General features: G+C 56.8%; 6 protein-coding genes across 6 annotated transcripts; all 6 read right to left on the minus strand.

Annotated features, from left to right (window-relative positions):
- Positions 1-243: 243 nt before the first annotated feature.
- On the minus strand, positions 244-1,740 carry LBRM_35_1700 (conserved hypothetical protein; the record flags this gene model as incomplete). Its single annotated transcript, XM_003723191.1, has 1 exon — positions 244-1,740. One exon carries the CDS (start codon positions 1,738-1,740, stop codon positions 244-246), a length of 1,497 nt encoding a protein of 498 aa, XP_003723239.1.
- Positions 1,741-2,845: 1,105 nt separating this feature from the next.
- LBRM_35_1710 (conserved hypothetical protein) lies at positions 2,846-4,270 on the minus strand (the record flags this gene model as incomplete). Its single annotated transcript, XM_001568741.1, has 1 exon — positions 2,846-4,270. One exon carries the CDS (start codon positions 4,268-4,270, stop codon positions 2,846-2,848), a length of 1,425 nt encoding a protein of 474 aa, XP_001568791.1.
- A 1,653-nt stretch (positions 4,271-5,923) lies between these two features.
- On the minus strand, positions 5,924-11,410 carry LBRM_35_1720 (conserved hypothetical protein; the record flags this gene model as incomplete). Its single annotated transcript, XM_001568742.2, has 1 exon — positions 5,924-11,410. The coding sequence occupies one exon, from the start codon at positions 11,408-11,410 to the stop codon at positions 5,924-5,926; it is 5,487 nt and encodes a 1,828-aa protein (XP_001568792.2).
- Positions 11,411-13,847: 2,437 nt separating this feature from the next.
- Positions 13,848-17,480, minus strand: LBRM_35_1730 (conserved hypothetical protein; the record flags this gene model as incomplete). The annotated part of the gene is made up of 1 exon (XM_001568743.2): positions 13,848-17,480. The coding sequence occupies one exon, from the start codon at positions 17,478-17,480 to the stop codon at positions 13,848-13,850; it is 3,633 nt and encodes a 1,210-aa protein (XP_001568793.1).
- Positions 17,481-18,856: 1,376 nt separating this feature from the next.
- LBRM_35_1740 (conserved hypothetical protein) lies at positions 18,857-19,228 on the minus strand (the record flags this gene model as incomplete). The annotated part of the gene is made up of 1 exon (XM_001568744.1): positions 18,857-19,228. One exon carries the CDS (start codon positions 19,226-19,228, stop codon positions 18,857-18,859), a length of 372 nt encoding a protein of 123 aa, XP_001568794.1.
- Positions 19,229-20,275: 1,047 nt separating this feature from the next.
- Positions 20,276-21,073, minus strand: LBRM_35_1750 (putative proteasome alpha 1 subunit; the record flags this gene model as incomplete). Its single annotated transcript, XM_001568745.1, has 1 exon — positions 20,276-21,073. The coding sequence occupies one exon, from the start codon at positions 21,071-21,073 to the stop codon at positions 20,276-20,278; it is 798 nt and encodes a 265-aa protein (XP_001568795.1).
- Between the last annotated feature and the right edge of the window lie 4,440 nt (positions 21,074-25,513).

The following is a 25,513-nucleotide window of genomic DNA, read 5'->3' on the forward strand; positions in this document are numbered from 1 at the left end:
ATCGGCGGGGCAAAGTAGAAAGGGGTCCTGGCGAACAAGCACACTGAGAGACGCGGAAGACTTATGCTGCCGATGGTGCCGTCTTCAAACCAGCACGACAACCCATCGTGAGCCAACTACCAGCGCTTGGGCCATTCCCAGCAAAGCTGCAAAACGCCGTGATACGACCAAATCGCGCAAACCCGCAGGGGACGGTCCTGTTACTCATGTACCGAAAAAGATCTGCCGTCATTCCTTCGACACTCACTTTGCACCCTCCCATTCCGTGGCGTTCGCGCCAAAGAGAAAAGTCGCCTTCGCCACCTCCTCTGGGCGGATCAGGCGTCCGTTCACCATCGTCAGCTGGGGCAACACCGACAGCGTCCACAGATACACCTGCTCCTCCTGTGGGAGCGCCAGAACCTCCTTCTGGTGGTGCACGCGCACATCGAGCTCTCCGTCACGCCTCATACTGCCCATCGCATGCACAAAGCTGTGCGCCTCGGGGGCGGCGAGGTCCGCGTAGGCGGCAGTGGTTGGTGTCGCTGCCTGTACCGCTAATGATTTCGAGAACCCCCACCCCGGAATCGCGCTTCTGCACCGGCGGTACTTCGGAACTGAGTCGCCCGCGTTTTCGGCTAGCTTGTCGGTGGCGCTGAAGACGAGGCTCAGGGTGCTGCTCTTCTCAAGAGCGCTGCTACCTTCTCCCGCGGCGACGGCAGAAGTCGCAGCGCCAGTGGTAGCTGTGGTGATGCTCGCTGTGCCTGGGGCCTCACTACTGTCGCCGCCAGAGCAAAGCGACCTACAGTTTTCCTCTTCATCACTCATGACCACCTCTTCATGGTACTCGGTTCCGTGCATCGCTGTCGCGAGCGGGTCACCCAGGCGCCCGTCCTCTCCGGATGCGTGATGTGGCAGGTGCTCCAGACCAGTGTTCCCCGCAAATTCCAAGGTGCGCAGGCCCTTGAGGCGGCGGAGGACCAGCAGCTCCTTTAGCCCTGACAACTCGTTCCGCCCAACGTCGAGCACTGATAAGCAGGAGAGCACCTCAACGGCGGCGCTCAAGCGGCGCACGCTATTACTGGCAATGTTCACCTTTTCAATCTTCGAAGTGACAGAGTAGAGAAAATCGGTGCTTGACAGCAAGTTTTCGCTCAGCTCCAACTCGCGGAGCAGTTGTGCCACCGCGAAGGCGTTGGTATCGACTCTTTCGAGCGTATTGCCCCTCAACGAAAAGCGTGTGAGTCGCTGGGCAGCAGAGAGGCAGTGTGCAGGGAGATGCCGCACTTGGTTACTGCGGCACGTAAAGTCGAGCAGGAAGGGCAGCTTTTCCAACCCGTCTAGTGAGGTGATGCAGTTGTCGTCCAGGTAGAGCTGCTCCAGGCATCCGGCCGCCGACGCGGCAAGGGATGCGAACACGTCCGAGGTGAGACGGTTGTGGCATGCGTGAAGATGCACCAATTGTGGCATGTAGCGCACCGCATCCAGCTCTGTGAGGTGGTTATCATTAACGCAGAGTCTTTGCAGATGAGCATACTGCTGCAGCCCCGGCACCGCGCGGAGATGCTTCGAGGCGAGGTGGCTTCTCGTGTACACCAGTTCACCATAAGGATTGTGGCCAAGGTCGGAGAGAGAGCTATACAATTCTTCGAGAGTGAGGTCGTGCATCTCTCCTGACTGAGGCGAGAGTGTCCAGACAGCCACGTCTTCATCTCGCGAGGAATGCGCAGTGCCTGTGCCGGTGTGTATCGCTGTCGACATTGCCACCCTTGTCCTCTCTTCGATGAAACTGCAGGTGCGCGCACTGGGGCTTCCGCGGGAAAAAAAAAACAAAGTGAAACTCCTCCCCAGCTAGCAATTGCCCTCTCGTCTTCGGTCGTTCCTTTCCAGCTTACGAGTGTGCGCTTGTGCGCGCACGGAGGGGCGAAAGAGCTACGCGCGAGCAGGAAAAGACAGAATGCAAGGAAAGAGAATAGTATCACGGCGGAGGGGATGCAGACAGGAGATGTTCATCGGAGGATGGGGGAATGGCGGAGTCATGAAGAGAGTGGTTGATAGTGGTGTTGTGCGTAGCCTACCCAGTGGGCCTTGGTAACCGAAGTAATGCCAAGGAGAGGGGAAGAAAGCGAAACCTTCACACACACACACGCAACGCAAAGCTCATGGAAGCCCATGAAGCGAATGGTTCCCTCTCTGTCTGTACCTTCACCAGTAGTTTTCGCTTCCAGCAGGGCGTGTCCGCACGCAGTTCGCCGATGCTGTGCTGACGTCTAAGCAACAGCAGCCCGAAGAAGGCCATATCGCGTCGCCATCATCAAGGTGCAAGGGAGCAGTAGAGAAGAAAAACAATGGGAGTGGGGGAGGAAGCCGCACCAGTGCGCAGTCCAGAAAGCTGTAGAGGTTTTGTGCTCTGCTAAGTTCTCTGGGTGTGTATCTCGTCGTCACGCGGAGGTGAGGAGGCGGTCATTGTGGCAAAGGGTTGGGAGGGGACACAGAAAGCAAAAGGGGGGCGTGAGAAGGACCAGGCGCACACACACACACAAACACTGCATTATTCCTTCCCCTCTACGAATAGTGTCAGACACACAGAGAAACAGCAAGTAGGCAGGGACGTATCTAGTCTCGGAGCGGCACAGCTAACGCCCACCCAGGGGCTGCCCGCAGGAGCGTCTACACTGCGACGAATTTGATGAGGAACAAGAGACGGTCCTATCAGGAGAAGCAAGGCAATGTTGCTATGCCATCGCGAACCTGACAACTGGGTAACAGCGTTTGACCAGCAGCTAGCGAGGCGACAAGGGTGCGTGTGCCGCCAACAGAGGCTCTCTTCAGCTCACCAGTGGTATTTTCGCCAGCAGCTTTGCACTCAAGTGGTTTTTGCGGATTCGGCCAGCAGGGAGCGAAGCTCATTCACGAGCAAGGTGCGACGGGTGTGCTTGTTCTGCGTCGCCCACGTCGACGGTGAGCCATCGCCGCCGCCGTTCACCGTCGTAGTTGCGCCTCTGGCTGCGTAAAGCGACGCCGCCCCGTCCAATTCCATCCGTGCCTCCTTGAGCAACTTTAGCTGCTCCTTCTTTTGCTCTATGAGGGCCGAAATGCGCTGCAGAGCAGCGGCGAGCACCTCACGTGGCACCTCCTCGGACGCACCGCGCACGATTGTATCATCGTAGCGATGCTGTAGCGCCTCCAGCTCCTTTCGGAGCTGCGCCTCCACCTCATTTATCGCCCTGATGTGGTGCTCTGAAGGGCCAGCCACGCCACTCTCGGATGGCCGGCGAGCAACGGATGGCCTTCCAGATCGCGACGGCGTCGCTGTCGTCTGTGTGAGCAGAGCTTGCCTGCTGCGAGCCGTGTTCGCGCTTCCTGTCGTCCCCACTGGGTCCGGCTGTGGCTGATGCAGGGATGAGTTTACTGATGGGTAGGGGCACGGCGGGGCCTCGTCGGGGACCACGCGCACATCACGGAGAATCGAGTTGCATGTTGGGTCTTCGTAGTTGTGGTGCAGCGCAGGAAGCACCGTACGCTGGCGTGCAGACAATGCAAGTCTTCGAAGCTCGCGCGACGGTGCATGCCTGGGGGAGCGGGTGCGACTACTCACGAGGGGGCGTGGGTACGCACCGGTGGCTGGTGCTGCGCGCAAGTGTGCCTCACCTCTGAGGCCACTGCTCGAACGCCGGTGCGTCGCCGCTTGGGGCGACGGACGATGCCGTTGCAGCTGCTCGTAGCGAGTGAGGAGGTCATCCATAGCCATCCGAAGCTGCTCATTCGTCCTCAAAGCTGACTCGCGTTCCGCTTTCAGCTTGTCCACTGTCACCAGCAGAGCAGCTCGGTGTGTCTGCTCTTCCTTGATGTCAGCACGCAGCTTCGCCACCTCCATGTTTATCTTCGACTCTCGCTGGCTGGAGAGCTCCTTTTCAGTGGCTATCATTTGCTCCAGCTCGCGTCGAAAGCCGCCAAGGTCCTTCTTGCTGCCGTTGAGGGTATCCTCTAGCTGTGTCCGCTCTTCGCGAGCCTTGCGCAGTAGCTCGAGCAGATCCGCCTCCCTCTTACGGTGTGACCCACGCTCCTGCTCCATCTGACGCTCCATGTCCAGCTTGTACCGCTCGTGAGCCTGTAGTGCCACCTCATACTGATCTTGGTGAAAGTCACGGTCTTGCTCAAGAGAGCGAATCTTGCTCTGAAGCGCTTGCAACGCTAGCACAATGGACTTCGTGTCTCCGACGGTGATGCTGAAACCGGAACGCTGAAGGCTGCTCACACCACTCTCTGCCGCGGACTGTGTAGCGCTCATCTCCTAGCAAGGTATGCGAAAGGGGGAGAAGAAGAAATATCCACCAAAGACTGCGCGCTGTGGAGAAGGCGAGACTTGTACGCAAAGACGCCGACAACACAGTGGGGGGAGGGGGGCACACGGCAGAAGGGTGTATCCGAGTAGTTGTACAGGGAGAGACGCAGAGAATAGAGCGCTCACCAATCACTCTTTGACTCAGAAAAAAGAGGAGAAAAGCAGCGACGTATACGCGTTACGGTATGACTTCGATGCGTGGCAATGAAGATACGCACGCAGAGACGCAGAACACAATCTACGGGTAGGTGTGCGGCGCACTGTGCCTTGGAGGGTGGTGCACGTACACCTACTCCTCGAACCTGTTTGGTGCTCCGTGTGCCTGTATAGGGGGTGGGTGGATCCAGTGGCTACGCCGTGGTGTGATGTATCTAGAACAGAAAGGAAAAGGAAAAATCTAAGCGCTGTGTGCGTTTACTATTTGCTCTTGTTGTTTTTCCCTTGGAATCGGGCCCGTTACACGCTTTCGGCGCCGAAGCCGTTGGCGGAGAGGGGAGAAGGAGTGGGGGGTGGAGGGGAGCGGAGGTACCCGCAGTAACGAGCACAGCGAGTCGATATGAGAGGTGAACGAAAATGAGGCATCGAGGGAAATCGTTGACAAGAACGGTGAAGAACACAAAAGACGTGGAAGTGCAGAAAAAAGTCAACGGCGTGGCAGTCTCCAACGCTAACAATGCTACAAGAAAACGCCATTGAGACCCCACTCAACGACGTTGCGATGGGCATGAAGGATTTCGACCGCAGCGTTGATGTGCCACCGCCCACATGCACAGAGACAGCAGAGACCGGGGGACTCAGGTCCCGTTATCTTGGGCCCCACACCAATGGCACTTCACATACACGAGAGCAGTAGCGTAGGCGTGGGTATCGGTAAGCCATCATGACGCTATCACAGACGTGCACAACAGAGTGAACACTCTCGCTCTCCGCTGGGTCGTTCACCTCAGCTTGTGTGTGTGTGTGTGTGTGTGCGTGTGTTTGCTTGTTTCTTTTAAGTTTAGCAAGTGAAGATCTAACGTCCGCATCCAAACAATTCACAACAACAGGCGGAGAAGGAAGAAGCAAATAAAAACGAAAGGAACTGAGCGGAAGGAGAGTAGCTGAAGTAGAAAACGTGTGGTGCAAGAGCACGGCATCAGCCCGTGAGGCATTTTCGACAACAATGCTGCTGCCCCTCCCCTCACCCCCCCCCCAATCTCCACGTGCCAGTTCATACGTGCACGCGTCTTTAAAGAAGAAGTGCGCTCTAGAGAAGTGGAAGGAAAATCGAAGGCGGCAGAAGAGCCCGTCACGACGTGGCTTCTCGTAGGGGGGAGCATCCGTTAGCATGCCCCGTTTGACTTCTGCCGCAGTCCATGTCCTCTCACCATGTAGAAAAAAAAGAAAAAAATTGAGGGTGCATTCGCATATGCGTGAGTGCCAGCCTGCCCGAAGAGTCCGAGAGCGAAGCCGCTCACCACCGCGCGCGGCAAGTCGCAGATGCACAGAACGACAGGTACGAGAGGGAGGGGAAGGGAGACAAGGACGCGCCGTGCACCACAGAGAAGCAAAGGCATTTCTTTCCTGCTACACTTCTTCAGTCGTGAGAAGCAGCGCCGCTTAGATGTGTGCTACCCGTCGCGCCACTGCTCGCTCCATAGCAAAGTCGAGAAACTGCGCCAGGACCTTCTTGCCCTTTGCCAGCCCGCGCAAGGCCTCAGCGGCCTCCATATCTGATGCGAAGGCGCGCATCGCGTAGGATCGAAGTATCAAAAGTGACGCATCAAAGGTGCTGCGGAGCGGTTCGGCACCTTTGATGACGGTCGAGCACCCTGTCAGAGCAGCCGCTTCGCGCAGCATCCACCACATCTCCTCGGCATTCGCCGTCACGTAGTCCATTGCAAGTGCGATGCCCACCAGCATAGACAACACTTCCTCCGCTACGGACTCGTTAAACAGGTTCGGCAGCACCTCATCCGCCGTTGAAATGAGCCCCTGCAGCAGCGGCAGCAGCGCAAAGCGAAACACGCTGAACCGTCGATCGTCGTCGTCGTCGCTTTCAGCGCCAGATTGAGCGTTTTCAAGCATGACAGTCCATGACTCGTCTAGCACACTGATTGCCGAGCTGCGCGCATCGCTAAAGTGGAACACGAAGATGCGGGCCCGCAGCAACTCAGTGAGAAGAAGCTCCAACGCCGGCGGGGGCACGGCCGGCACAGTGCCTGCACCGCCGTGGGTGCAAGGTGACTGAGGAGCCACAGCACTGCCGCCCGCCACAGTGGTCCTGTAGGTGCTCCCGAGTGGCGATGACAGTGACGACGTGCACAAGTAAGTGCCACCGCTGTGAGTCGAGTGGTACGGTGTCGTCATAACCTCCGCTGCAGAGTCGTCAGCACTGGTTCGATGCCCCGATCGAACACGGTTAGGTGGTGTCGCCATAGCGGCCGCTGATGGCATGAAAGAGCGGGTGCGCGAGAGGGGCAGTGGACACTGCTGCATCGAGCTCAGGCCCTTCTGACGATGCTGCTGCAGTCGTTGGGTGGTTGTCCACGCCTGCCACGTCCTCCAGTACGTCCGTACGGCTGACAAGCGATGGAGGTGCTCCATCATCGACGCGGTGGGAAGCGGGCCGCGGCGGCCGGTGTCGCCCCAAGTACGCGAGCTCCGCGGTCCTGCCACCGCTGCCCGTGCAAACCGAGTCAGCACCTCCTCACGACGGCGGCACCGAACAGCGGCAAGAAGGCGCTGCCATCGCACGTAGTACGTGCCACGCAGCCGTGCCACGCGCACGTCCTCCAACCGACACGCCAACACGCGCTCGCGCTCCAGCCGCGCTGCACGCTGTCGTTGCATGATGTGCGTGTGATGAAACAACGCTAGATGATCCTTCCATAGGTGAAAATAGGTGCGTAGGCAGGACTGGGAGGCGTAGTGCCCAATCTCCTGGATGATGTGTGCCGCGCTCCTGCCAATGCCCTCGCACAGCGCATAGTAGCGCCGACGCTGCCTTTGGCACACGGCAGCTGACTCAGCGCGACAGAGCTGCAGTTGACGCAACCACCGCCACAGCTGAGCCTCTCGTGACTTGGCGAGACTCTTCATATCCGACCGCCCATCCACACAAACGAGGGCCGCGACGCCACAGGACTGCGGGGTGCTTGACGCTCCACTGTTGCTCGCCACGGTGTCGCTGTTGTTCGACAAGAAGGGCTGCAGTTTTAGCGCTGTTGGCCTGATAAAGTCGCTGATATCCGTCTGTCCTGCGAGTGCCAGTGGGCACTGGCACGAGCGGGGTGGTGACACAGTAACGGTTGCCGCTGCGAGAGAGTCAGATATCGGTTCAGGAGCGCCACCATAGGCGCTACACAACAGCAACAGTGCGCGCTGTGGTCGGACGGCGATGGGGAGGATTTGCGTAAGGTGGGCAGGTGCGAGTTCATGGCACTCTTTGTGGCACTCGAGCCCAAAACCGTTTGCCACTCGCGCGTCGTTAAGGCGGCTGCGCGTCAACGCCTGCTCCTGTAGCTTCGCCCACTCCTGCGCCGAAGGTGGAGCAAGAAGAGCATCAGCAGATGGGTGAGTCATACGAGAGACGACGGTTTTATCGCGGGTGGCGAAAATAGACGCAAATCCGTCTTCGCGCGCCACCCACAACCGACCTTGCCACAAGTCCAAGAAGAGCTGCGTGATGGGTTGGGCGTGCACATCGAGAAGGCGCTTGCGAAGTTGCAGGTCGAAGGCGCCCATGCTCACACGGTCCGGCATCGCCACCTCCGCCATCCACTCTTGTACCGCCACCCTTGTCGTCTCCTTCATAGCCAGCTCCCCACAACCCTCCCGCCCACTGTCGCCGTTCCGCTGTCTGAACAACTCCCGCTCGTCCCCGTCTGGCAGCAGCCACTGCGGCACACAGCGCACCATCGACATCGCGCCTTCGACAGCGACGTACATCTCGAGCCGTTGGAAAGCGAAAAACAGCGCCTTGTCTTCAGTCAGCTCCTCAAACTCATTCTCCAGAACCCGCGCGCCCGCCTCTTCTTCGGTAGGACGATGGTGCCACGATGCAACTCGACTGGACGGCTTAGGGACACGACGCAGTGTCGTGAAGATGTGCGGCGGCAGGTCAATCACCACATCTGTGATGGCTGCTCCCGCCCCATGTCCGAATCGAATCTGGCACTTTGCTGCCTGCGCCGGCATCAACAAGTCCTGCCCGGAGCTCGTATTGCTACACCCCCTCTTTGGCGTGACGGAAGTGCCGCGTTGCATGCTTGCGTTACGGTGCAAGCTGGCTTGCAGTTGCGTAGAGTGAGGTAACTCTGCGATGCGGCCTGGAGAAGCACTCGACCGTTGAGCAGAGCCGCGCGATGGCGAGGTGCTTTGCAGAGGAGAGCGGAGCATGGACCCGGACGTCCCTTGGCGAGAGTTGCGAGTCTTCTTCACCTTCTTTGCCTTGGCAGGGCCGGAGATAGGGGCGGCATTCTTCGGTAGTGGTGCACGGAGAGGCGGCAGTGCATTGTTCAGCGCTGCTTGTTGGTGGGCTGTTACGGAGGGAACCACGACAGACTTGCGTGAGTAGGGTAGACCAGGTACAGTGCCGTGGCAGTCACTCATCCGCACGCTTTCCCGCTCCGCAGTGGCCTGGTAGCGCCGACCTTGTCCTGCCTGCGACGAATCGCGCTCCTCGGTGCTGCTACGGACGGCCGAGGCACGCTGAAGGCTCTTTCGTTTTGTAGTGGCCTCGGCGTCGCACTTGTGTGCTGAAGATGCCATGTTGGAGGGCAGCTCGGAAAGGCGAGCACGACTCTCTCGCGCCTCGACTAGGCCAAGGCCTCTGCACGAACGGCGGCTCTTGGAGTCTCGATCTGACCTACGAGTCCTGCCGTGGCCCTTGGATGCCGAGGTGCGCCGTACGCTCATGCAGCATGGCCTTGATGCGGGTCGAGACGCATCGCTTTCGTGGCTCACGCTCAAGTGTCCCTCGCTACGTGACGACATGGAATGCAAACTAGAGTAGTATAGAGCACCGAAGCTGGCCGGCCACCCCAACGAGCTCTCCTTCACCGCGCTATACCGATCCAGCTCCTCATCAAGGTTCCACACGTGCAAGGTACCCATGCAGTCCGCCGCCACCAGCAGATTCACGCGCAGCGACTGCGCCGGCTCGGTGGCCAGCGGCGGCATCATGTGCTCCAGTTCTTGCTCTACGCCTTGCATCTCCTCCTCCGTCAACTGGAGCTCACCGCGCTGCCCCTCACGCTTGTCGAAGCGAGTCTGCACCTGGGTGAGCTCGATGCGCGGCACTCCCTCAACCACGCGCGGCGCCGTGCGTGAGTCTCGTGTCGCCCTCCGTGCATCACGACGTGCAGGGGCGCTGCAGCCGCCTGCAACGATGAGCGAAGATACCCACCGCAGAACCGTGAGGCCAGCAAAGCCGCCGCTCAGCTTCGCCAACGGCTTCACTTGCACTAAAGTGCAGCTGGACCGCACCTGCATCTTCTGCAGCCCAGGCACAGGAGAGGAGTAGTCGAACGTAATGACGTCGTTGGACATTCCAGTTGCACCGGGCACCGCAGCGGAGGCATCGCAGTAGGAGGGAGTGCCAGAGAGAGCGGTTCCACCGACAAACAGCGACCTTGAACCGCCGCGGTGCAACACCGATGGACCGTGGCCTTGAATTCCCTCTCTTTGCTCCTGCCACTGCTTCTGGGCCGTTGCCACAGCCTTATAGACCTGCCGAACGTCCCAGATAACCACGCTGGCATCTGTCGCGGCAATGCAGACCAGCGAGAGGTGCTGCCGCAAGGCTGGGTCAGCCGTCTCACCGTCAGCTTGTTCCGCAGCTCTAGCATTATCGGCATCGGCACTGGAGGCCGCCGTCATGCACCGGACCGCATCGCTCACCCGGTTCGGCAGTCCCCACTTCAGCGAGTCGCCGAACGCAGACGAGATGTCATGGCAGGGGCTGCACACAATCGACACAATAGCGCCGCCCTGGTAGCGCGGCAACTCGTAGACGATCGCGGCGGAGGGAGCTTTAGAGAGTGACGACGACGCCCCACAAGAGCGGACGTGGTGGTGGCTTGCAGGCAAAAGCCGCACCGTGCCATCCTGCAAGCCACACCACACGTAGTCTGTGAATACGAGCTGTGACGCCTTTAGCCGCAGAATATTGTGTGGCTCTCGTACGGGGAGAAGGTGCAGCTGCTGTGCCTCCATAAATCCACGAAACGGCGCGTGCTGCAGAGCCGTGACAGCAACCCTCATTTTGGGATCAAGAATGCGGAGCAGACGCTGCCCCGACACGGCGCTGTAGACAACGATCTCGTTGTCGTAGATCGAGCCACCGACACACCACACTGTGGGCGGTGGCAAAAACATGTCGTTGCACTGCTGTCGATGTGCGCCACGCACGTCGTTAGTCGCACCCAGGATCGCTGCCACGGACACTGTGTCATTCTCCCACTCCGCGGGAGAGCAGCTGTCCGCTGAGCATTGCTGCTCGTACAGGTCGTACGAAGCCCCTTGCGCGTGGCCTTGGAAACGGCGACGGAGTGCCTCCTGCACCCTTTCTAGGTCGGGAAGCGGACTCACCATGCAGGCATGGCGCATCGTTACTCGCAATTTAAGGGAAGCCCCGTAGTCATGGTACACGCACACCGAGTCCACTGGCCGCTTAAGCTTTGCGCAAAGAAGCGCGTACTCGTGCGCCCACGAGTTCGGGTCTTCGAAAGCAGACGATGGCGGCACTTGGAGAGCCTCCCCCATTCCATCCGAGCCGGAGAGCAGAGGTGATACGCGTAGGCTACTCTTGGCTGCGGCCCCTGGGCTCGTCTGCCAACGTGCGTCCGTAAAGGCAGAGCTTGAAAGCTCCCGCGCCGCCTTGCGCGCATTACGCTTTGCCGGCGATACAGTGCGGTGAGGAGAAGCACTGAAAGACGGAGGCAGCAAGTCTTGAAAAAGACAAACACCTTCCTCTGCTGACATGGACTGGAGCGCTTGCCGCCGCTGTGAAAGACTGTGATGTGCACCAGATGCTCCAAGCGGCGGTGACAGCGGCGCCACATGAGTCGCCATGAGCGGCATGTGAGCCCCGTACCACGACATATCTAGGTGAGACCCGAGCCTACAGAGTCTGCGCGCACGACGGTGGAAGTGCAGCAGGAAACGTGTAAGAGAAAGTAAAGTGCAGCAACAGACACAGGCATACAACGCATGCCCAGGCTAGAGTCAGGTGTACGTAGCAGAAAATGAAAGCGCGCAAAGGGGGAAAGGACACGCGCCCGCCGACCACAGAAGCCGAGGGAGAGAGAGAGAGAAAGAGAGAGCAAACGTAGCTGCAGTGCCAAAGTGCAACCTGAGGCTCTCTGTGGGGAAGGAGAACAAATACAACACGAAAAAAAAAAAACAATCAGCCAACTACCCAAAAAGAAGCCGAGCAGTGCTGAAACGGCAATTTCGGAGGCGACAGAGGGAGGGAAGAGTTGAAGGGGCACAGAGAGAGAGAGAGGGGGGCAACGCACACCCACAGCAGCCCGTTGAGACGACGACAAGACAAAGTAGAAAATCTAGAAGCGAAAAGAATCAGAGATTGCGACAACAAGTACGAGACGATGAAAGCGGGGAGGGGGGCGGTGAAAAGAGAAAACAGTGAAACCAGAGAGAGCGACAGCGCCAAGAGACAAAGAAGGGGGATGGACGCCAGCCAGATGGTGGGACGCCCCGCATACATGCACAAGAAAACAGAGAAAAAGGAGAGCGTTGAGAGTACAGTCGTGATCTACAAAGAACAAATAAGACAGCCAAAAAGTATCCAAGAAGATGTTGTAGTACGAATCCTCAACGAAAAGCCCCACAACAAAAAAGGGAGGCAAACTCACAGACGCACAAAGGCCCGCCGAGTTGGGGTGCGTACTCGTCGAAAGAAACGCACTGAAGACGTGAGAGCGAGAAAAACAGAATGACAAGGTACAAGAGGAGAGGTATTTGTGGGAGTATCCGTGGGCGCACACATCCGAAAAGAAAGGGAGCAGAGGTACTCTTCGTAAGCGTGGAGTGTGACGAGCCAGTCAGGCAGAAGAGCGACAGTGAGGATATTTTGCTTGTTGGCTTTTTCCCTCCTTCGGTGCTCCTTCGTATTGGAAACCCTGCTCGCAGCAGAGACTATCGATAGTGTGCCCTGTGGTTATGCGGTAGGTGTGTGTGGGTGTAATTGTGTGCTCGTTGATCAGAGAAGGTGCGGTAGAAATCGCAAGGTGGGAAAGGGAAGCAAGGAAAAGGAGGACGAGTTGTGCTGTTACGCGCATCAGACTCAGGGACGAGTATGATTTTAGCGAGGTGAAGGTAAAGCAGAAAAAAAGATGTCCTAAAGCGAAACAGCGCGCAACCCTCACAACACCAGAAGATTTGGCGGTTGGCTGCGGTCATTGCAACAGCGACGCAAAACAAGTCCCCGAGGCAGCCTCGCATCACCCCTGGTAGCTCAAGAGACAGACACGTCCGGGGACATCGAACACACACAACACCGCCGTACACATTCTGCACGAATTCTGTGACGCAATAGACAGCCTATCCTAAGCTCTTCATCGCGGCAGTGTTTACCAATCGTTTGTTTTCTGTCGTCTTGGTCACTGAGTTTCCTCTGGCGCTGCGACCCCCTCCCCCTCTCTTCACTGAGCTGAGAGAGAGAATCACAGCATGCAGAGTATCAAACAAAAGGGAAAAGTAAACGGAAAAAAGAGTGCAAAGGGACTCCCATACAAAGACGCGGAACGCCCAAACGAGGAGGAAAGAAATCAGCACTGCACCACGTGGGTACATGGCTTAAGAAGACTGGGGGAGGGCACTACCGCACGTCGCTCGGCGCCTGTCGGTCACTTCCCTCTACCCCCCTTTCCATCATCCAGTCCCGCTAAACTCTCCCGTTCGCGCGCTGTTTACCCTTCCCCTCTTGTGCATGAGCGGTGAGCGTGCAGGAAACCCCTTGTCTTTCCTTTGCTCGAAGAACAAATCAAGACAAGTGAGAGGAAAGACACAAATCAGGATGCCTCAAACGCCACACCTACCGCATAGCCCGCACGAAGACGCACGGAAAAAAAAAACACATATTCAACGCACGAGCACACCTGCACATGCGCTATTCTTCTATGTCGCATAATGCCGATCCAGTCTGTGGGATTGCTGGATCGACGATAGCAAGAGCGCAGCAGTGCGCTTCTATGACGATCAACCATGGCCCCCTCCCGTTGGTCTTTTATTACTCAACTCACACTTCCCTCTCTTGGTCTATCGCATATACAGGCCCAGTCCTGCCTTCCAGCGCCACCACTATCACCCCACAAACAAAATGAAAAACACCGCCGCTGCTGCTTCACTGCCATCCTATGCGTGTTGCCCTCAACCGAGACGGAGGAAGAGAGAGGTGTCGCTCATTGGGAACGCATCCATCAGCTCCGTCCTAGGCTGTTGTCGCTGTCTAGATAAGCGTGCGCATTAAAGGGCGAGGAGGGGGGGGGGGGGGCATGCCAGATTCAAGGGGATGAGCCTACTCGTACTCTTCGGTCGCCACAAACACCTCGTCGCTGTCCAACGCATCCGCCAGGGATGACAGTGCCGTTTCCTGCGTGGTGGGAACATTGACCACAGAGCGGTGGGGACGGGCGGCGGCGGCGACGGTTCGCTGATCCTGCGTGGCATCGACCTCGACGACATCCTCTGCACTACCCTGACTCGCACCAGTAGCACGAACGTGCCAGCCGTCAGCGGTCACCACGCGTGACGCGACCGAGATACGTTGCCTTCGGTCAACTGAGGGGGCAGACGAGGAGGCTGCACCAGCGGCAGCGTTCGCGCCCGCAGATAAGCCTTGCGTGATCGCGTTGAGCATGCCCTCTTCCTCCGCCAGCTCTGTCGCGCCGGTCAGAGCCCGTTGGCGCTTCCCGCCAGCCATTGACGAGGATACGGCCGAGTCGTCGAGCTTTGCAGCTTTCCGCAAGGCAGCCACGAAAGCATGCACATAAGAGTTGGTGGCCTCTGTGAACATGCTGCTCCGGCTCAGCTGATCCCGCAGCACGTGGAGCGCATCAGTTGGACGCAGCTTTCCAGCGTACGACGTAACAGCCTGCAGAAGAAGTGGGTCTGTTGACGTGGCAAAGTCCACGCCGAAGCGCACCATGGCCGGACAGCACGAGTACAGCCGGTCTGTGCCGATAAAGTGCAACGAAGATAGCTTTAACCCTATCTGGTAGAGCGCCTCAACAGAAACCGGTGTCGCGCCAACCTCGGCGCAGTAATGGTACGCCGCGAGGAGGATGTCCCGCTCAAGAGTAAAGCCGTCGTCACCGGCGAGATCGCGCAGAGTGTGGAAAAGGCTCTTGAACGTATTGGAGACCGCCTTTGACGGCGTGTGTGTCCACAGCGATAAGAACGACGCCGCCAAGACGGAGTCAAGCCGCTTAAAGAGGAAGAGTCGCGAAACGCTCGTCACGAGCCGGAGCTGAAGCGCCTCCACACGCGAGCAGACGCGTCGCGCCGTGACTAATTCAGCCAGGCCCGCTGCCGCCCAGTTAGAAGCTTGAGATGGGTGCTGTTGCTGCTGGGCTCTGTGCCCCAGCAAGTGCACCTTCAAGTAGTCCTGAGCGCTACGCAGCTCTGCAGAGAGCTGCTCGTACAATCCGCGAAGCAGCCGCACAAGCACTTCCTGCTGCACCTGAGCTAGATCGTAATACGGGAGAGCCAGAAGATCACAGAGGTAGGCAAACACCTCCGCACGTGGCAGCACAGGAACGCCATCTGCCGCAGCACCCGGTGAGTCGATGGCGTGCGCCCCGTCCTCTGCCTCCGCCTGATACCGCAACACACTGGTCACCACGTCCCGCATGTGCGCCTTCAGATCCGATAGTGACAGCGCCGGGTTCGTCTCGTCAGCGTAGCTGCTCACCTGCCAGAGAAGACACTGCACGGCGGTGCCAACCACCAACATCACTAGCGACGCGTCGGCAGCCGGCTGCGCCGCCAGAATCTCCGCCAGCACCGTTTGAATTTGTGGCCAGTGTGCCCCGATAGGAGCGAGGGCTGAGGCCAGGTTCATACGGGCGCACGCGTGCAGCATTTCAGCGGTATCAGCCGGCGAATTTCCCTCGCTGCCTCTCGACAACGCTTTGGCCGCTCGCGAAAACTGCACCATGACACTCTTGAGTAGCTCTTGCAGGTGGGCATGCGCTTCGGTGCGCAGTGGGTGCGCTGTGAAGGCCAGATGATGCCACGCCTTGGTGAGACTCTCGCGTATTTCCAGGGCGGTGCACGGTGAGTTTAGCGTTGCCTTCCGCAGCTCAATCAGAAGGACTGACAGGGCTGCCTGATGACGCTGTGAAGTAAAGGTGGAGAGGTCCAGTGCAGCACAAACTTCCGCGGCGGCTTGCAGAATATCCTCTGTGCCACAGTGCACCTCCAGGATGGTGCACAGAGCATTCACTGCATCCTCACTGAGGCGATGCAGCAGCACCTCCGCCTCCTCCTTTGCCATGGGCGGAATCTTCTTGCTTGCTGTCACCGCGCCGCCGCGGCGGTCATCCTTCGGCACTGGCCCCAGCGTCAGCCGTCCCTGCACCTTCAGCAACAGTGCCGCCATCAACTGCAAGCCGACCAGGGCGTCGAGCGGCTTGTCCGACTGCGCGGCAGCGAGGATGGGCTGGAACTCGGTCAGTAACAGCGGCGGTCTCTCTGGTGTCCAGAGAGCGTCAATCAAGTACTTCTCGGGCATTGCCTCGCGGTACTGCGAGCGCAGCGTGGCAGCGAAGGAGCATAGGAGCTCAGTGGCAACACTCACCTGGGCTGCCTCGCTTTCTTCCGCCGAGGTACGGCAGTGGATAAAGACCTTTAGCAGGATACCCGCGGCGGCGCGGATGGTCGGGCGCTCGTCGAAAAGAGTCAAGAGAACCTGATCCACCTTCTCGTTGCTCAGTAGCTCACTTCCCTCGGGCACGTCGTTGTCGCTGCGGACCATCATGGCAACCACGCGAATGGCCAGCTCCGCGCAGTGAAGGTCAACGTCGTTGCTCAGCTCCACCAGTCGGCTCGTGAAGTACTGCAGGAACAGATGCAGCCGACTGTAGGCATCCGGGACGCGGGCGAGGGCCTGCAAAATTGTGTCCAGCGCCTCGGCTCGAAGCTCTGGCCTTTTGTCGTGAAGCGGCATGCCAAGGTAGCGCAGGTACTTGTTCGTCATAAACTCGTCCGGAAACTCCAGAATCCACCGACGGAGTGCCTGGAAGCCGGCGAGGCGGATATCTGGAGCAATGTCGCGCAGTCTCTGATGGATGGCCTGCGAGAAGATGTGATCGCGCCACTCGACGACCTTGTCGCGCTTCCGCTGAACGGCGCTGATCTCCTTCTTCGTGCGCAGCAGCGCCAGCTGACTCTGCAGGTCAGCAGCCACGCTGGAGAGCGCTTGCACAAACGCGAGCAGTGCCACAGTAGCAGTATGGCGAAAGGAACGCGACTTACTCTCGCTCATGGCGATGATCCAATGTGAGAGAACAGGCAAAAAGGTCTCGTCCAGCAACACGTCCGACGCAAAGCCGTCCTGTATCAACAACGCGCACCACGCCGGAAGGGTGCGCCGAAAGCGTTTGTACTGTGCATCCTTATTCACGAGCAGGTACGCCTCCGAGTCCTCCGGTACCCGCGCATACAGCTCTTCCAGGAGTGGCCGTATCTCCACTCCGTCGACGAGCGCACTCGCGTCCAGCTCCACTTCAGCGACGCCGGACGCCTTTGCAAGCACGTTAAGAATAGCGCACAGGGCTCGCTCCTTGTCTCCACCCCGGTACACAGAGAGAATTGCCTCAGTGGCACTCAACACGACGCTAGTGCCGTTCACAAGGAGCTGTAGCGACGACTCGGCAAGGGAGGCGGCCTCAGCCGCTGCCAAGATCGGCTGCTGCGCTGCAGTAGTCGCTCCGTCAACAGCAGCGCCTCCGCGACTATCCTGCCGGGACGTCTTCTTGGACGCCTTTTGCGGCGGTTGAGAGCCACGCTGGTGCGGAGTGGCCGCTGCGTCGTCCATGAGCAGGGATGCCACATCGTACACCTCTGACGCCGCATTCACCTCCTCGCTGTGCTGGGAGGCGCGCGGAGAGGGCTCGCATCGCGATCGGGTAGACTTCTTCGCCGACATCACCAAAAATTGGCTTGCAGATGAGAATGATAGGCAGGCGCGAGCAGGGAGAACAAAAAAGCCTGTGACGCACGCCTTCCAACGGCAGTGCAGAAAGCACCTTTTGTCTGCTGCGGAGCAAATGGGTCGCTGAAGGGACTTGGTGCTGCGTGGACTGAAATACGGCACGGTATTTACGGCGTGGTGTGCACCCGGCAGACGCTAGCACCTTCTATGCCAACTAAAAAGGAGCAACTACGATGGTGTAGAGTTCTCCGTCTCTCTCTCTCTCTGCGTTCCACTGTTGTGCAATCTGTGTGTGTATGGCTGTATGGGGCGTGTAGATGACTGTAGTTGTCGGTGAAGGTGAGTTCCGTGTGATGGGGGTCGTCAAGGCAAAGACGAGAGTGGGGTATCGTAAGGTCCAGCACGCAAATTGTGGCCCTCTAGACAAGCGATGTGACTCCACTTGAATACAGAAGCACTTTTTTCTCTCTCTGTGTGTGTGTCCCTCCTAGTGCGTGTTCCGCTGCACTGCCCACACAAGAACGCGCAGATGTGAGAGAAAGAGAGAGGGGGAGGAAGGTGTAGGCGGACGTGGGGAGGGGGGGGTGCTGAGGATGTTTGTCAGCCGGGGGAGGGGGTGAGGGACAGCAGGACGAAAAAGCCAATATAGAGGGAAAAGAACGAAGAGGAGAAGGAGGAGGGAGGGCGTACTATTGAAGCAAGTGGGCATATGCGCACCGTTGTTGCCGCACACCAAACAAGAAAGGAGGCATAACGAAAGCCCTGAAGGGAACAAGCAGCGCCATGGGGAGCCCTTTTTCCCTGCTGCACCACGGTACTAGTAAAGCGGAACAATGTTGCGCCGCTACACGAAGGGCAAGTCGTGCAGTAGACATATCGAGGATGAGGATGAGAACGAGAGGACGCTCTGTGCGTTTCAGTAGCGCAGTAAAGCTTCTTTTTTCGGCAAATGGCGATTATACACCTGTATAAGCTTCAGTTGTTGGTGTTAGCCTGCCTGACTTGATCAGGACTCCTCGCTGATCGAGCAATGCGCCTGTGCGCCCATTGGAGGCTTCACAACACGTCAGCATACGCGAACAAAAAAAATACCAGCACCCATGCCCAACAGCAGGTTCACACACGCCGTCAGGCATGCGTCATCGAGCGCACTGTTAGTGCAGCAGGCAGAAACTCTGGACATTTCCTCAAAACAGCGGCAAGTGAACCGCGACGTCCACACATGAGAACGCACCTGCAATACAGCAAACAGGTGCGCAGTACCGAAGGGTGCGAGTCGCTGTTTGTGGTGTCGCCGGCAATGCTGCAGGATTTCTCGCTCCACCAGGCACACCTGCCTTCCTCACCTTACGGACTGCAGGCTTCCCACCTTACCCGCTTAGGAGCTGCAGCAGATCTGTTGGAATGGCAGGTGCGCCTTCGCCCTCCGTCGTGACGCGCCGGACATCTGCGGACGGCGGGCCCGGCTCCTTCAGAAGCCCAAAACTAGCTTCCTCGTTGCGGTCCACGTTGACAGCTACGAGCGCAGCAAGAGGAACAACCTCCTCGGCAGCACCTGGCATGGCCGCAGACGTGGCCGGTGGAGAGAGCTGACGTGTAGGTGCCTGCGCAGCAGTCACAGTCGCATCCTCCGTACGGGCTTCCTTGATGATTGGAAGGCTCGAGATGCTGTCCTCGCTGGAGACGCTCTCCTCGCTAGAGGACCGCTCCTTCGTGGTCGCAGCAGCAGCCTTGCGGGGCATCAGAGTTGTTATTTTGTATGTTCTTTTTATTTCACTTTCGACGTTCGCCTTCGCTTTCAGGGAGGAGGAACACCGCGCCTTTCAGTGTGCGAATGGGGGAGGGAGGTAGAGAGGTGTGTGTCCTGTGAGGAACCCTCGATTGCTGTACAACTACAGTGCTGTGGTGAAGGTGCCAAAAGGGGAATATGTTTGTTTCCCTGTGAAGAAGGGAGCGTGGAGCAGAGCGGAGAAGAGGGGTGAGAGAGAAGAAAAGCGTTAAAGAATATCGATGAGCCGACTGCGAAGGCAGCAAAAATGGCGGGGCGAGGGGGAGCATACGGCACACACAGAACGCCAGCACCATGACGTTTGCATCCCTTCCAGCAATTCTCAAAACATTTCTCTGAAGCTGCACGGTTCGCGGGGCGGCCAGCATTTTTTCCGTCATGACCAGTGTAGCGTACGAGCGAGGACAGGAGTGAGTTCACGAGTCACACATGCGTTCCCTCTCCCCCCCCCTTAATCCCTGTCGCTGAAAACATTTCTGTTCTCATGCATTCCCCCTGAGGCGGAGGTGGGTTCATGCAACGAATACCTGCGCCTTCAACTCAGTCGCCTCAATCAAACACAGTCTCAAGGCACCAACAAAAACACAGCTACGCACGCCTATTGTAGGGATAGAAAGAAGAGGGTAACAGTCAATAAGGGGTAAAACGAATAGGGGATATTGCTGCCCTCCCCCACACCCCTACCTACTCCACTCACCCACCACCACTCAGCAAGCTGCTCAGACATCCATACATGCGCACGCACGCATATGACATGCAGAAGGGACCAGCATACGGAGAAGAAAATGAAAAAGGGGGGGGGGGGCAAAGGGAGAGAGCCGGAGCAAGCTCACTACACACATAGCGATGCTGTCGCCGTGAGAGGTCATAAGGGGCTCGGAGGAAGGAGTGATACAGCATCTCCCTCTCCTACTTCGCGTGCCCTCAGATACATAGGCAAACGCATGCAATTCCACGTGGTGCAATGTTCATGTCAACGGCTCCGTCACGGAGATTGCGTTTACTCCTCTACATCCAGGGGTTGTTCGTGCAGCACCTCCTCGTCCTCATAATCCGCCGCTACCACGCGGTCCTCTGGACGCATCTTGAACCCGTCCAAGTACCTGCGCGCGCTCTCCTCCTCGAAGATGGTGAAGGGGGTATCCTTGCCTACAATGGCAATGGTGGTGTTTTTGACATTCAGCTCTACGCCCTCCGATGTGGCCGAGGCGAGGGCCTTGAGCGCGTGCGCGACCAGCTCATCGAGGGTGCAATTGAGGAAGCTCTCAAAATGCTTCTCCAGGTACGTCCGGGAGGCCTGCGAGCGCACGCCCATCGCTGTGGCCTTGTAGTCATAGACATCACCAGACGGCACCGTCTGGTACAGGTGAGGCCCCAGACGGTCGTGGCCAGCGAGCAGCAGGCCGACACCGAAGGGACGCTTACCGCTGCACTGGATGTGGCGCTGGTGTTTCTCGCCGATCATGTTCGCCATCTGATTTACCGGCATGCCATTGTCGTACATGTAGCGGTAGTTCATACATTCGGTGCGCAGGAAACGCGCGAGCACGCGGCCGTCTGCCACGAGGCCCGAGATGGACATGCCTACGTGCTCATCAATCTCGAAGACCTTTTCTTGGTACGAGGACAGCTCCGCGACAGGGCTGCGCTTGAGCGCGGCGAGCACCACAAAGTCCTTCCCTTTCACGCCGACCGTCGCCGAACCGTTATTGACAGCCTCATTCGCATACTCGATCTGAAAGAGCCGACCCGTCGGACTCCAGGTCGTGATGTCGTTATCGTACTCGTTCTTAAACATGATGTACTGCAGGTCGCGATACGGCCTCGGTGTTTGTACTTGGGTGTGGGTGTGTGGAAAGGGGATCGGGAACCTGTGAACGTCGCTGTTGCTTCTGTAAGTTATTTGCCGAAGAAAAGGGGGGGGGGGGGGGGGTAAACACACACACGCACACGTAGACCACAGCAACATTAGAGAGTAGCGGTGAAGAGAAAGAGAGAACGAGCAAAGAAAAAAAGTTGACAAAGTGGAGGCGTGCGGGCAGCGATGAGTTTGATGTGATGTAGCGTCCTCTGATTTTACGCGCGCACACATGTACATCAGACTTTCCGTTCATTCCCTGTGCAGCTGAAGCGCTGCAGCTCACACATGCTAACGTATGAGACTCCGCGTGTAGTCACACGTCTGTACCTCCGCCGCTGCTGTACAAGAATGGAGAGAGGGAGGGGCGAGAAGTAGCCGAAAAAAAAAAGAAAAGGGTAGGCCCTCTACCCCCCCCTCCTTCCACCTCCCCGTTCCGACTGTACCTTCGGTAATGGCTTGAACGTCTCGCCTCTTTTTTCTTTTCGCTTTTTTTTTGTTGTTGTTGATGACGTACGGGCCTGAGACGAGAAATAAAAACGGCAAAGGCAGCAAGAAGGACAGAAAAGTGAGACACGCGCCAACCAACAACAACAACAAAACAGACAAAACGACACCGATTCGCACACAAGACAACAAATCAGAAAAAAAAAAGGAGGAGGAGGGGGGGGGGGGGAAGAAGAAAACGTAGACGAAACGGAAAACAGCGCAACACACGGAAAACAGTGGAAAGGGAGAGACACAAAACGCCTCGGCCTTTTTGTTGCGGCTGTTTGTTGTTCTGACTTTAAATCGTGCGCTGCTCTCCGTCTTTTTCGTTTAGCCTCCTTACCCATATTCCTCTTTGACACATGCTTGTTTTTTTTTTTTTCCTATCGGCTTTCTTCTGTGTCGGTGTGTCTGCTCCGTCTCTTTTGCTCTGTACTCCTCCGTGAAGAGGCTCTTTGGGGGGGGGGGGGGGGAGTGGCCTGTTCACCCCTGTCCTTTTTTGCTGCTATTCGCGTTCTCGCTTTTCCTCTTTCTGTTTTTGCTCGTGCTTATGGCGGGTTTTCTCTATCACCCTTCACTCTTTTCCGTTTGCCACGTTGAACAAGAAAAAAAAAAGGCGACCAGCATACGCGTACACGCACACGCACACGCACACACACACACACACGTACACACACACACACACACATGCAGGATCATGTCCGTAGAATGAATGGGGAAACTAAAGGGAAGAAAAAAAACGCTTGATACGGCCTGAGAGCCTTGCAAAATAAACTGAGCACACAACAAATTCTCTTGAACAGAGAAGACACGAGAACATAGGCACAGATCAACAGACGCACATAACACACAAAGCCCAACAATGAGAGCCAAGAGTTGCATGAGCGCCTGAACAAGTCGATGAGAGTCCCCTTTTTTGCACTGAGGCTTCGTGTTCGGGATGCATACGATCGCGCATGAATCCGCATCTGCGCATAGGTGTGGATGGGTTTGTGTGTGTGTGTGACCCTAAGTTCCAGGCAAGATCGCTCTCAGTCCGTTCGCCATTCCGTTGGTGCTGCCCCTTTCTTGTGTTTTTCTCAAGCGTTCATTCGGTTAGTTCGTTCCACACGTTTCCTCTCCGCTTCTCGGAGGGGCGCACTTCCAACCAACAAGGGCACACAAAAGAAAAAAATCACCGAAAAGAGGACGAAAGCGAAGCGCACACACACACACACACACACACACACACATTGGTGAAACAGACAAGACGCAGAGGAAAGAACAGCGCTCGTGTGTGTATGGAAAGTTATGCATTTCCTTTTTGTTGTTGTTGTTGTCTCCTGGTGTTGTGAAACGGCGGTGAGCCTTGCGAGATTCTCTACTTTCCCGCCCATTCGCTTTCCTCCTCCTCCCTCTTTTTTTCTTTGACTCCGTTGATCCGTCGTTCCGCTTCTCACTCCTATTCTTCTCTCCTCGACCTCACTTCTTCGTCTCCTCTTCTTTGTTCACGTCTGCAGAGCTGGCTGAGCACACCGCACTGCACGCACAAAGGAAACCCCTTTGCACAGCTGTGATGATGGCTTGCCTCGCCGGCAGCATTCGATCTCTTATCCTCCTCCTCCGACTCCTCGTTCTTCGCCCATTCGCTCACTCGCACACATTCTCGCATCACTCGTGCCGTCCTCCGTCCCCACCCCGCACCTCACCTTCGGTTTCACCAAACTCCCTTCTCCCTCGTCTTCTTCTTTCGTAGGCAATTCTTGCGCAGAACATACACACGTATAGAAGTGATCGTGTGCTCTCAGGAATGCCAAGCACAGAAATGCGTAAAGAACAGTTAAAGAGAAGAAGGTCAGGCGATACTTGCAGGGGCTACGGTACAGGGGGGAGTAAGAAGACTGCACTACAGTCCCGCTGTCACCGCTGCGAGTGGTGAATAGCAGCTGAATTACAGGAAAACAGTATTCACACACACACACAGCAACAGCAGTGACAGTAAGGGGAAACGGAGGGAAGGGGATAAGAAATCAGAACTACCGTCATTCCTTACGAAGTTATCGACCGTCGCAGAAAAAAAAAGGGAAAAAATAAAGAGTCGTGGTGTCGTACGTCCACGCGAAGCCTCACTTGTTGAATTAACGTCAAGTCATCATCGAACGGCACCCTCTCGCCACCCGTCCACCTCAACCTTCTCTTAACGGTATCTGCCGCGTCGTTTTTTCCTCTACCTCTGCACCTTGATTCTCCGACCCGCCCTGACTGCTGTCGTGATTCGAGCAGTGCGCTGTGGCGTCGTCCTCAGAACGGAGAACAACGACCGACAAAAAAAAAAAGCAATCAATGGGGGGCATGAAGAAAGTGATGCGTAGAAACGAAGAATCGGCAACCACAGAACGCGAAACAATTAAGAGGGAAACAGGAATAGCACAGCGGGTGGCGCTGGTCTGAGAGCACAAGGTATGAATGACAACATGGAAAGAACTCGGGCACACGCAGAGAGAGAGAGAGAGACGCGCAAGCCAGTACACACCTCTCTCTCTCTCCCTCTCTGTGTATATTCACACACAAAGCCCACGTGTACATGAAACGCTCTGTTCACACATCGCTTGATGCACTGGCATTTACAGAAGCATGCAGCAACAACAAAAAGAGACACGAGCGTATGCGAGATCAAGCGACAAGGGGAAAAGAGAAGGGGGAGGGGGAAGCACGCACAGGTAGATGGAAAAGAGACGGAGCGTGAAGACGAGAGAGAGACTAGCCCAAAGTGCCCACACGAAGTACCCGTGCATGAAGAGCGAACAAGAGGCGAGTCCTTTGTTAAGGATCCACTTCACCGTCATCCCCACAACATATATATATATATATATATATATATGCTCTCTTATTTACCTTGTGCCCCCAGCCCACCTATTCCTTTACCATCTGCGTTGGCCCTCGCCCCCCCCCCTCTGCCTTCCTCAGCCCTTGAAGTGACAGGACTCTCCTCGTCCTTCACAATCAGACACACTCACTCTTTGGCCTTCGTTGCTGCCCGCTCTCCTACCATGGGCACCTCTTTTCCTCTTGCTGTCATCACTGACTCTTTGCTTGTGCGCTTGCCTTTGCATCTCTAGACCTTCTGTACCTTGTGAGTGGGGGTAAAATAGCGTGTACGTGAATGGGTGTCAGTGATGGGGTGTGCGAGAAGCTCATCCATAGCTCCTGGCAGCATACCCCTCAAGCTTTGAGAACTTATCGTCCATACTTCAACGTGACACCCTGATCCTGCTTACCTCATCATCCTTTGCTGCCCACTCCTCTCTCCCTCTTCACAGTGTAAGTGTAGGGGTTGGGAAAAAACGTGCGTGGTATTGTATTAACAAGGGTCGCTCGGTGACTCACTGAACGGTCCGCGGAGGTGAACCGAAAAAGAGAGATCCTCGAATCCAATGATTACACACACCCGCGATGACGAGAGAGCGAGCGAAATGGGCGGCTCGAGTGCATACAAAACAAAGGTCAGTCATACAAAGGGGGTGCGCCACGGCAAAGTATCCATCCGATAGGAGTTTGGAAACAGGAGATGTGCGTCTGTGACCGTTTTTTTTTTTAATCACGTTTCCGCCTGTGGTTGTTGTGTGAGCTCCTGAGGTGCCTTTCAGCAAGAACAGATAAAACTAGAAAAGAGGCCACAGTAACAGCCGATCAACCAATAATAAAAAAGAAACAGCACATGAGGTGTATGTGTGGCCTGAAGCACCCCCATTACGAAAGCCAATCCACCAGTCAACCAGTCCACCAACCCAACAAAACCGAGACCACCACCACCACCACCACCAAAAAGAACATTTGAACCGCCCAACAAAGCCAAAAGCAAAATAAAGGCGAAGAAAACGAAACAAAACAAAAACTGAAACATAGAAATAC

Source organism: Leishmania braziliensis, chromosome 36 (assembly GCF_000002845.2).
Source record: "Leishmania braziliensis MHOM/BR/75/M2904 complete genome, chromosome 36".
Lineage (NCBI taxonomy): Eukaryota > Euglenozoa > Kinetoplastea > Trypanosomatida > Trypanosomatidae > Leishmania > Leishmania braziliensis.